Source organism: Lepisosteus platostomus, chromosome 17 (assembly GCF_059453375.1).
Source record: "Lepisosteus platostomus isolate fLepPlt1 chromosome 17, fLepPlt1.hap1, whole genome shotgun sequence".
Taxonomy (NCBI): Eukaryota; Metazoa; Chordata; class Actinopteri; order Semionotiformes; family Lepisosteidae; genus Lepisosteus; species Lepisosteus platostomus.
Window position 1 is genome coordinate 22391067 of NC_142627.1, and position 12219 is coordinate 22403285.

The 12219-nt window shown below is 37.7% G+C and overlaps 1 protein-coding gene across 1 annotated transcript; it reads left to right on the forward strand.

Moving 5' to 3' along the window:
- Nucleotides 1-228: 228 nt before the first annotated feature.
- Nucleotides 229-12012, forward strand: LOC148646405 (uncharacterized). The gene is made up of 10 exons (XM_088609973.1): nucleotides 229-563; nucleotides 1549-1616; nucleotides 3156-3203; nucleotides 3675-3739; nucleotides 5962-5999; nucleotides 6706-6785; nucleotides 7395-7457; nucleotides 8472-8522; nucleotides 9509-11599; nucleotides 11763-12012. The coding sequence occupies exons 1-9, from the start codon at nucleotides 491-493 to the stop codon at nucleotides 9560-9562; spliced, it is 540 nt and encodes a 179-aa protein (XP_088466099.1). The 5' UTR covers nucleotides 229-490; the 3' UTR covers nucleotides 9563-11599; nucleotides 11763-12012.
- The last annotated feature ends 207 nt before the right edge of the window (nucleotides 12013-12219 follow it).

Here is a 12219-nt window from a genome sequence, read left to right on the forward strand (position 1 = left end):
TACTTATTAGAAATACGTTTACTTGTTTTAGTTGTAAAAACAATTTTGATTGTTTAGATGGCCATCCATTTATATAACATAAGGGTTTGTTGAACCGTCATTTTAAATAATATTTTTTCTTTTAATAAAAAAAATATAAGGTAGTTTTTTACGTAATTATTTTGTTCGCAGAAGGTCCGGAATTGAATACAAAAATATCAGCTTCCTGCTCTACTGTACTTTAATAACCGATTTCGCAGACTGCCTTTAGCATTAGACGCGTTTACGATTATAAAATAACCCAAGATAAAGGCTAATTATTGCCTGTGAATTTACGGTCAATCGTCCACAAAATCAGCAGGCGCTGATACACTCCATAGGTTTCTGGGTAATGTAGTGCTTTGAGTCCGCTTTTCCGTGAAACCAATCTCACCAGTGGAAACAGATTGCGGTTCAGTGTCTCCCTGGGCTCAGCGAAAGCCGCACCAGAGAAGAAATTGGGCAAAAAGAGATGATCAATGCTATGGATGAAAAACGAGGTGTTTCCAAAATCTGGATTGCACTGAAAAGACTTGACTATAATGGTATTGTGTTTTGTTTGTTTTGCTAACTGGGGTTTAGCCTGGGAGAACATCTGAACTGTAAATAAGGGGGTGGTTTGTCATAAATTACTGGTCATCAGAGATGCAAGGCATCCTCTGTATTTTAACAATATCTTCATAATTCAGATCTGTTAGAGCTTCCTGGCTGCAAAAAAGGTTGAATAGACGACGAAGAAAGGAGCTCATTTGCAGCTACCTGCTGTTGGTAGTCAACGGTGTAACATATGCAGAGTTTTCTCCTACCGTTAAAAAACATCTTAAATAATGAGTGTACAAATTCTGAAGAATTAGCGTGTGGCGATCACACAGACCACACAGCGGCTAACTGAACAGGTGGGTCCGTCAGGTAGGTGGCTGAACTGTAGCTAGGCAACAAGCAGGCTATAAGCGACAACCAGGGTTCAAACACACTTGCGTAGAGCGGGGGTTATTGAACAGGTTCTTCTTGAAAGTATGGTGCATGTAATAATTTATGGGACAGTTACTGTACTATTAAAAGAATTGCGTGTAGGTGTTATTGTATTATTGTATAATTAAGGGTAGTAGGCATTACATTTACGCCTAACAACAAATGGTATTGTAAATACAACCATTGTTGCATTAAATAACTTGAATGCTCAATGGTCTTATCTATGACTGTATCATATGAATCACGCCTGTACTTGTCCAATTTTGAGTGTGATACAGTACATACAGTAATTATTTACTATTTGTGCTAACTTGGCAATAGACAATTTCTTCACAATCGTCTTGCATGTGAGGGAACCTGTTTCTTTGTGTATAGCCTTTGAAGTTTATTTTCTAAGTAATTTTGGTGTATTCATTTCTTAATTTAAAATAAATGATTTAGGAAAACACAACAAATTACTTATGCCATCATTGAAATTTCCTTTTCTATCCTAACCTAATAACATTGTTTAAAATAAGTTTTTTTTAACATCCTTTATTGCCTTTAAATCCCTTGCAGATGACAGAATCACAGCACTGAGAGAAGTTCTCATTCCGACAGGAGCCGAGTCAGCTGCGGTCAGACAGGCAAGGCTTTCTGAAACCCATGAATATCATCTGCGTGTGTCCTGGGGGCTGTAGCAGTAATGCACGGCTATGAATACAGGGACTGACAGGGCTTCAGAATTAAAGTATGCTGTGAGAAGAAAATGTTTTGCATCACAAAGTTTAAGAATGTTTTTCAACATTTAGTTGTCTCTGTTTATTTTAGTAGACTTTATTGATAATTGCATAATTCAATAATAAATGAGCCTTTTTTGAATGGTTTATTGTCACTGCTGCCTCACAGCTCTTGGTTCCTGAGTTTAATTCTGGCCTTCTGTGTGAAAAAGTGGCTCCATGGGTTCTTGATGGGCACTCTTTTCACCTCCCAGTCCGGAGAGCTGTTCTCTAGGTTAACTGGTATCTCTGAAGTGTCCCAAACATATGTGAGAGTGTGTACCCACATGCGAACTCTTGAGTTGTAGGTGCTAAATATCACATGAAAAGAATCCAAAATAGAAGTATCTATCTTTAAGATCTTTCTGCTACACTGATTGCTGATGATCTGTGCTGTTTTTAACCGTGACCTTCTTTTTAGACTGATTACTGATACCGATTGTGAAGCAATATGTTTGTATGGTGTGTTGATTTATCTCATAATATCCCAACTCCACGAGGAGGGGTGAGCCCGGGGACGACTTCACTGGATCACTTCAGACTATTTTGGTCCAAGAGCTCACTATGTCAGTGACAGGGTACTTCCGTGAGGGTGATGACTGTATTCGATATTAAAAGGGAAACTGGGCTTTGGTCATTATAAGTCCATGCCAAAGATGAGCAACATTGGCACTGTAGCTTACTAGCAGAGATCTGGGTTTTGCAATAGTAAAAAAATCAAAGGCAAAGATAGAGGAAGACACATTGAAAACAACCCAGAGGTACGGATACCAAATGTTTTGGTATTTTCATGTGGGTTTCCTCCCGCAGTCCAAAGACATACTGGTAGTCTTCTGGCAAAAAGCCATCCCTGGAATGAGTGTGTGTGTCTGTGTGCCCTGTGATGGACTGGTATGCTGTCCAGGGTGTACCCCTCCTTGCTCCTGTTGCTTGTTGGGCTAGGCTCAGTCGACCATGTCCTGGATAAAGAGGTCAGAAAATGGATGGATGGATATTTTCATTGAATATATCTTTCTTGGAGCTACATTCTCATCTGGGTGTTTCAACATGCCTGGAATTTTCTTGGAGTCAATATCCCATCTTTAGAAGTATGTTTGGAGCCTAATTTCAAAGAATCTCTCACTAACCGACTTGATCATTTTAGGATTTGGGAGCTGTATGATAAAACCCCCTTTTATCGGTATTAGTCATGTATAAAGGTTGTTGTGAGAATTGGTTTGCTGACTTTTACAATTTAGAGTAAGTCCATTGAAATTAAACCAAAGCCTACATTTTAGATTAATTTTTTTAATTGGTGAGCTTAATTAAAACCACATTAGCCATTATTTCATTAATTTAAATTAGGCAGATTTATTGTGGAATTATTTTTGGTACTCAACCTTTCTGTACATTATTTTTTTGTTCCAGATTATTTTTTGCTCTTTTGGATTGAACAGTGATACTATGACTGTAAAGGTAATCTCTGTTTATTTTATTTCATTTAAAATTACTCCATTTCTGCCTATACTCCTTTTCAGTCACTGCATTGTTTGAAAGAAGTATTTGCTCAGAGGGGGATTCTAATTAAGGAACTGAAAAGTATTGGCCAAACCAGTTTAATATTTTTTCATTGAGTCCTAATTATTGACTGAATAAAATGTGCTATATTCAATAAAATAAGTTATTATTTAGTTAATTAAATTAATTAAAAGAAGGTATTCTCTGGGCTATTTTGAGATACAGGTGGATAAACTACCAGAAACCAAGGGGGAAGATGAGAAGAATTTCCTCTTTCTGGTGTTACGTTCCTTCTAATACTAAAATACATCATGTACTGGAAGACTTTTATTAGTATGCATATCGTGTAAAACATTATGATACTTCCCATTTTAAGATATTTTGCCCATGTGTATTATTTTAACAATTATGCAAATAATTTATTTTCAGCTAAGAAACAGCCATGGCTCAATGATTCCCCTTAACAGCAGCTTACCAGCAAACAGAAAACACACGTAAGTACAGCACTCACACCCGGTCGTAAGGGAAGTTGTCGTTTTTCCTTATTATATTTTAAATAGATCTCTGGTTAACAATAACTGCGAAATATTTTCTGTGTAAAAGATGTGATTTGTGCATCATCCACTGTAAGTACTGGTACCAGACTTGGTATTAATTTCTGTGTTGCGTTCTTCCTGAATGTGCATTGTACTGTAGGTACAGTATTTCACTTTCCTTATGCACCCTCCCACCACTCACTCCCCCCAAAAGTCCAGTGTATCAGATTGAAATCAAACTATGACCAAAACGTTGCATACAGTAGATTGATGTTAAGCACTTGATGCTCCCAAATTAAATTCAGAAAACAGGGCACACTGACATAACTTTTGTAAAAAAACTCTTGGTACAGTATTTACTGTACCTTTAGGTCTAGACCCACACTTTCTAGAGCAGCTTTGAAAATCCAATAAAATAATTTTGATGATCAGGCCTTCCTTGAAGCCTGTAGGTGACATACAGTACAGTACAGTTAGCTCAGTTTGTTTTCATGTTTTTACAGATGCAATGCAACTGTAAGTTAGTGTCAGAAAAAATAAAACACGTAAATTTCCTTTTTTTTCCATAAATAAAGGAAAACATGCAAAGGCTTTGGGATTGGGTGACTGTCATTATTGGATATCCCAAAGGAAGCAATTTTATTCTGAAACATTTACTGATATTTCAGAATAGATGACATTCAAAATTATTCACACTCCAGCAACCATTTGTCAGCATATTTGAACTTGTTTGGTTTGCTATCCCTCAGGGAAGTTAATTTATGGCTAAGCATAGAGTCTTAGCAGAAGGAGTCAGGTTCTTGTTACTTTTAAAGATTAAGAAAACATCATCAGGTGGAGCTTTTTAATGATGTTCCATTGTTCCTTTGTTGCCCTAGGGTGTGAGGTATCCTCCCAGACCACATTTCTGATGGTTTTACAACCATCACAATAACCCTTTACCTTAATAATTTTCCGACTTTCCCCTGGATGATGTGGTGCTGCCTGTTGTGATCTGCTTTCAGCTTTCTTAAACTCCAAGGGACAAATGAGAGTAACTTTCAGTAGTTTCCACAAGCTTTGGAGGCTTTGTGAAGTTTTAGGAAACAGTCATGGCTCAAAGATTCTCCTAAACAATAACAGACGATATGTTAACAAAGGACACGAATCCATTTTAATTGTATGTATTTAGAAATAAAACAATTTTTACTAATTAATGTATCATAATTTCTCCTCTTCATACACTTTTGCCACCTACAATATTAATTAATTTGGACAATCCTGATTTATACAAACCATTTATTTTGTTAAATCTACTCATAGTTTGAGCTCCTCAAGGTCATGCATACATTTAGAGGTCATTATCATCGGAGCCACACATGCCGCACTGAAGCAGTGTGTGATATTGTTTAAGACTCCTGGGAAAGCACCGCTCGTGATTGTCCTGGAGAGCTGTACAAGAAATGGTTTGGGTTGGCAGGGTTGTGGTTTCTAAGACTTGCTCACCATCGTCTGTCTCTTTCACTTCATATGATTCGCATTTGAAACGTGTTCCTTGTTTTTGTGGAATTCCTCTGATTTATTTACATGTCTGGCAATGTCATGTAAATCAGTAAAAGAAGTAAATAAATAAATGTGGTCAGGTTAAATTAGTCCCTCTTCTTCTTTATTATTATTATTATGTTACTATTATGTCTGCGTATTAAGGACTGAGCTGTATAAATAATTGCCTGACAGTTTATCCTGTATGTTCCTGTTTCATGTTATTCCTTTTTATTGTATTTTTATTCTCTTTTTCTTCTCTATCACTTTGTATAGCATCCTTGGGTGGAGAAAGGGTATAGAAAATTATTTTACACACAGTAACTGGGAGCAGAAAACAACAAACATAAAACAACAAGAATAACGGCTAAACCTTTATGTAAATGATAATAACAATTTCATGCTCACAATTGTAACAGTAATCAGCAGAAACCTGTCACAGTCTATCTTCAATAAACATTCAGTAATTAGAAAAAGCTATGCCTAAAACGGTGACCGATTTGTGACTTGAAATCACTGCTGTGATGATCATTGCTTAGTCTTGCCTGTGTATATAAGATGGTTAGATTAATAGTAATTCTGTACTGCACATACAGATATGATAACAGGAATACATATTTACTTTAATCAAATTTAATCTTTAGTATTTACCTTTATAGGCCTTATGTGTTGGAAGTGGTGAAGATTTTTCAGCATGGTAAGTAACAGGTCAATAGTAAAGTGGATTAAGAACTGGTGAAATATACAGAATTCTCTTTGCCTTTATCTTAACAGTTGCTTTTACATAAAGAAGGAACAAAACAGTAATGTTACACAACAAACACTTATCAATTGAGGTATACTGGTATCATCTGTGGTAATTGTCTTCCACAGAATTATATCACTTGTGCTTTGGAAGCTTATCTGAATCAATCTTCATTGCTTAATTGCAAAATTTCACCTGGATCAAAGGTGCACCTTTGTTTTCACAGTTTAATAACTTTTTTAAGTAGCATTTTTTTAAAAACTGGACAGTATTCAAAATTTGGCCCCATCTTCACACAATAATTGATACAGTTCCAAGGTGCACATCTAAGCACGACTGTACAGTATATACTGTAGACTGGAAAAGAGGAATGGTTATATTTCTCAGGAAAGCCTGTCTAAAATTGTACTGTATCTGAATTTTGTGTAGTGAATTTTGCACTTGAATTAAAAATATGCCAAAATACCGTATGTCCCATTAGTGTCTTGTGACAGTAACAAGTTTGGCTTCAGATGGTGGAGATTAGCACGCAGTTACGTACACAAGCAGTACATGCTAACATGAATTCTCAGCGTTTGCTTGCATACTGATAATCTTGAGCAGTGTTGCGTGTCATGGATTGTGTGTTGTTTGTACATGTCATATTGTATTTTCCAAGTTGTTCCAAAGCCATGTACAGTTGCCATGACTGTAATCAATAAGAGTGTGAAGACAAGACTGCAGGGCATCATAAGAAGGGCAAGTAAAGCTAAACTTTCCTTTAGTTTTTATTATTGTTCTCTTTGTTTCTGCTTGTTTGAATCAGAGATTTATAGAGGAGGAAGTTCTCTCACTGCTATTAGTCTGGTGTCTGATGAGTACTATACCAGCGTGTCTGCCTATATCTTTTTAATGATGATTAAATCATGCAGAAACATTGTATGTCGTGTTGTATGTACAGCATGTGGTGGTCCAACATCCTGTTTAGTGACTTTATTTTGATGTTTCCATTCTTTTGTCCACGATTTGTGCATCTTAACTGAACTCTTCTATTTTTGTGCTTTATTCCCCGTGTAAACTCCAGTCATAAGTAAGGAAGATGTATATTTCTTGCTGCTGATTTTACGACGTAGAACATAACATTTCTAAAGTTGTGGTTTAGATAAACCCTAATTAAGGTGGAGCAGAGGCGTAAATTGAATTAGTTTCCTTTATGGGCTGAAGTCTCCTGGCTGAGAGATAGTGATCCTGGTTGCCGGGACTTGTCTCCATGTGTGAGGATGGATAGATGTGGGCAAGACTAGGGTCTTACAGTACCTCCTGGACTTTCCTTGAAAACTCAATTTTCATCTGATGGGACTCTTTTAGATGGAAAGGCTGGAAGAGCTTGTTCCAGAGATGAAGCTAAGATACCACAGAAGGCTGAATCAGGTAAAATTAAGTGTCTTTACTGTCTTTAACCTGCTCTGTGTAGTTATTTGTCGAATAACAGCAAGGGTCTGAGCCTACCTTTCCAGTGTGACTTAAAAAGGTTGTGGATGTTTGTGTATGCCTGAACTTTTCCCTACTCTCATTTCAAAATATTTCCTCCATCCATACCAAACAGTGATATTCACTAATTCTAATATCAAATTGCTGCTTTGGCATTGAAATTCTGAAGTGTATCGAATGTCCGGTAATCTTTTTGAATGGAAATGAATCAATAGAATTAAGAGATTTGAGATTCACTATGTGAATATTTATTTTAGAAGCTGCTCCTTTGTGAAAATTTCCCAGAATTCTCTTCACATTTATATTAATAGTTCATTTTACATAAAGAAGGAAACAAATAGTTACGTAAACTGATTTGCTATGTAATAAAACACAAGCAAGATATTTTAAAACCAAAGGAGATTCTAGCAAAAATACTTTAAAATCACAGTAGAAGTACTAAAAAGGCTATGATACATTTACTATTATTTTTTTAAGTGTTTCACATAAGGGGCAGAACTGTGTTGTAGTGGTTAGTTGCACCTGGGCCCTGGGTTCAATTCTGGATGTGGGGTGCTATCTGCATGGAGTTTGCATGTTCTCCTTAGATTTGTGTAGTTTTTTTTCCCGCAGTCTAAAGGCATACCGGTAGGTTGATTGGCTTCTGAGACAGTTGTCCCGGGTGTGAGTGTGTGCATGTTTACATCTGTTCCTGCATCTGCCTTGTGATTGACTGGCGTACCGCCCAGGGTAAACCCTGCCTTGCACCTGTTGCTTGCTGGGATAGGCTCTGGCTCTAGGATTATAATGTTGGTCATAAATCCTAAATATTTCCTACTTCGTATATACAACTACCGTGTTTAGTCAATTTCCCAACATGCTCATTCATGGTCAGATTGTTGTTGTAAAATATAACTACACTTGTATTTAAAACCTCTTAAAGCCAAATGTTGTGTTAAAACATTTTTTGGATAGGAAATGGAGTTCCTGAGTGACAAACTGGTCTTCTTGAATAAAAGAATGCAGGTGAGCAAGATTACATGTTATCTGTGTTTTTTTAAATGCTTAATTTGTCTTTTTTTAAATTTCGAGGATGTTTCCTGAGATGACTGATTATGCATGTGTGTATTTGTTTACTGTATGGTGTCTTGTTTCAGAAATTCTGAGCTTATTGAACCCTACAGACAGATCCTGTAGTTTATACTGGTGAATAGTGAAGACGATGAATGTTGTAGATGATGAATGAAGCAGATGAATATGATTTAAACATTCGTTTACGTGGATATTTGTGGTCTTTATTCAAGGCAACATACAGGAATACAAAGCAATTTACAAAAGATACAGATTACAGCATTCAAAATTAAATAGTTCAGATTCACACAAATTAATATGACTGTAATTTTTTAAAATGAAAATAATAAAATAGCAAGGTGGTGCAGTGGTTAGCATCGGTTCCTCACAGCACTGGGTCCCTGAGTTTGATTCCTGGAGTGCTGTCTGTGTGGAGTCCGTATGTTCTTCAAGTGTTTGTGTGGGTTTCCTCCAGGTGCTCCGGTTTCCTCCCACAGTCCAAAAACATACCGGTAGGTTAATGGGCTTCCAGGATATTGGGCCCTCGTGTGTGTGTGTGTGTGTGTGTGTGTGTGTGTGTGTGTGTGTGTGTGTGTGTGTGTGTGTGTGTGTGTGGGGGGGGGTTTGTGCCTGAGTGTGCCCTGCAATGGATTAGTGTCCTGTCCAGGATGTACTCTGTCTTGCACCTGTTTCTTATCGAGATGGTCTCCGGCTCCCCCTTAACCCTGAATCGGAACCAAATGGATGGATGGATGGATAAAATAGCACATGCTTTAATGCAACCCAAGTATAGAATTAATAACATCATGTCTAAAGCGATCTAAATAATACCCATGCATTGTGAAGGCTGTAGTGAGTATTTTTGTGTAAATTAATTTGCAATGGAAATGAAGGAATAGCAAGAAATTAATGGGTTTGTCCCTGTTGTTTTCATCCTTCAGATGGCTGACTCTCAGTGTTGGAGAGGAATGTTTAAACGGACACCACTGTGGTAGCAGCCAGCTCTGACATTCAGCTTGGAAACGTTCTTAAAGTTACATTCATAGCGCCTCATTCACAGCAGGCGTGACTGTGTCTGAGCCAAGGAGAATGACTCACAAAAAAAGGCATCAGATGACCTGAAAATTTAAATGTGCATTTGCAACTGGTAAATATGCGAAATCCACTCAAATAATATGTAAAGACAGTACCATGAGAGTAATAATATTAGCATGATATTTGTCAAAGCTTTGCAACAATAAGGCTCACCGCACTTTATGTGACAGTAATCTGTCATGCAGCAAGTGTGGTGTATCTCTTCATGGAACAAGTCCTCCCTTTAACACCTTCATTGTAAGGTATAGGTACTGTATCAAAGAGACAAGGAAGATGAAATTGGACCAGTGCCAGGGGAAAATTTGGGGTAGGGCAAACCCTGTTCCGCTTGTCACAGGAGAAAACCAGAAGCCGTAAACAATTCTGTGTGCCAAATCTTTCATTGTCAGCCAGCTTTCAAAATGTGAAAATTTGCCAGATCCTGGCATTTACACATATACTGTACAGCAGAACCCAGGTCTGGAATAGAACCCAGGGCCCCAGAACTGCAAGGCTCCACTGTGCTGCCCTATTATAGACTATCTTACTATATATGATCATTTTCCAAAAAGATAAGATAAGATAACTTTATTGGCCATATACAATTTCTTTTATTAGGAATTCATTTTTTTGCATACCCCAGCTTGCTCTCCATGAGACACACAGACAGGGAGAGAAGCTTGGGGTCAGAGCGCAGGGTCAGCCATTTATACAGCGCCCCTGGAGCAGCTGGGGTTAAGGGCCTTGCTCAGGGGCCCAAGGGAGTAGGATTCCTCTGCCAGCCACAGGATACGAACCGGCAACCTTCCAGCCACAGGCGCAGATCCTGAGCCACAGAGCCACCACTTCACCACTCCATTGCTGTGATCATATGTTTATCACCGACCCTGCTGAAATTATATCCCCCAAGATAAAATGTGCCTTATCTGCAGGTGCAATTTCTGTTAAGGCACTGCTACTGTAATTGTAAATACTTGGCTATCCTGGTCTTTTTAAACTCAGTTTAACTCAGTCTTGAAATGAAGCTTGTTTTGCTGTACTAAGGATACACTAATGAGTTGTGTTGTGCTGTATGTGTTAATAAGGGGTAATTCACCTTTGGGGATAGCAGCTGATAATTATTAGACACATCTTACCTGTGTAGAATAATTCTACTGGATTGTGTTTACATGTGTCTTAAGTCAGACTCTCGTGAACAAGGCCCATTGAATAAATGCTGTGGTTATGAATAGACTGGTGATATTTACATAATAGTGCAGCACAACTGTAGATAACAGATGTTTAAAATTAAAATACCAAAACATTCATTATGGTAAACATTTAGAATATACATTTTGTTAAACATTTTACATTGTTAAGGAGCTCGGTTTCAACGCTGTCCACTACACTTATAATGCATTTTAAATGAGATGTTTTCAGTATGGCTGTTGCCACATCTGTTTTTGAAGCTGAATTTGAAGTACAGTACTTTGAATGTGAAACTGAAGATAAATCTTTCAAAAATGGCTTTTAGTTAAAATTGGACTTCATATTTTTTAATGTTTTAATGTTTCTTGATGTCTTCAGTGATTTTACATTGACAGTTTGGCAGTGATTAAAATGATGTTTTTCCACTAAGCAGTGTTTCAGCAAATAAATTACAAGGGTGAATACATTAACTGTCTGCAGTCCAGCACTACCTATAATGATTGTATTTATGCGTGTTTAAAATCACATGCAGGTCATCTCACAAAGTAGTCAGTAGCCATGTCACCCTGGAGCTCACAACTGCTAACCTACTGAAGCTCAGCAGGTGTGAGCCTGGTCAGTACCTGGATGGGAGACTCCTGGGAAAACCAAAGGTTCTGCTGGAAGAGGTATTTGATGCAGGGATCGTTGATCTAGGATCCATTATGGGGGCTAGGATACTTGGCTGACTGTCAGTTGAGAATGTGTGTTAAGGGTTGACAATGTATCAGGTATTGATACATTGCTACTGCCCTGTCTCTCTCACACCTGAAGAAGGCTCTACGGCCGAAATGTTGTGTTCTCTTTCTTCTTTTTTTCAGCATGGAATAAACCTATTACTTGTTCCTTTGCAGCCTACGCATGCTGACGCAGCCACCCACCTGAATGTATCAGGTAGTCTATCAGTAGAAAGAAAAAGATATACAGTAGACAGAAAACAGTACACCCCCACTGAGTACTCAAATGAATGACCAATGTTAGGTTTTACATTTCTTCTTTATTTTAAATACTGTATTTTTAATTCCAAGAATCTTTTTGCCTTCGTCTATGCCTGTGGATTTGATATGAGGACTTCACTGATACACACCTTCCACAGATTCTTACCTCAGTCACTTACTGTACTTCTAAATAAATGGAAAATGTATTCTGTTGACTCTGTCATGCATACACACGCGGGACAGCGCACCTCCTGTTTCTTTAAATATCTTTCTTTTTATTTCTTTAAATACTTCCCTTGCCCTTCACTGAGGGCTCTGTTATTAGCTGAGTTACTGCTTACTCTAGCATCCTTACACCAGTTTTCTTTTTCCGCTCTACGGCTTTGAGCTTAAATATATACAGTATTTAGAGC

What these genes read in the sequence shown, in the direction of transcription:
- LOC148646405 (XM_088609973.1), top strand. Translation starts at nt 491, where the DNA reads ATGATCAATGCTATGGATGAAAAACGAGGTGTTTCCAAAATCTGGATT. An exon ending in AGTCAGCTGCGGTCAGACAG is followed by an intron (nt 1,617 to 3,155) that starts GCAAGGCTTTCT and finishes TTTTTGTTCCAG; the next exon opens with ATTATTTTTTGCTCTTTTGG. An exon ending in CCAGCAAACAGAAAACACAC is followed by an intron (nt 3,740 to 5,961) that starts GTAAGTACAGCA and finishes TTACCTTTATAG; the next exon opens with GCCTTATGTGTTGGAAGTGG.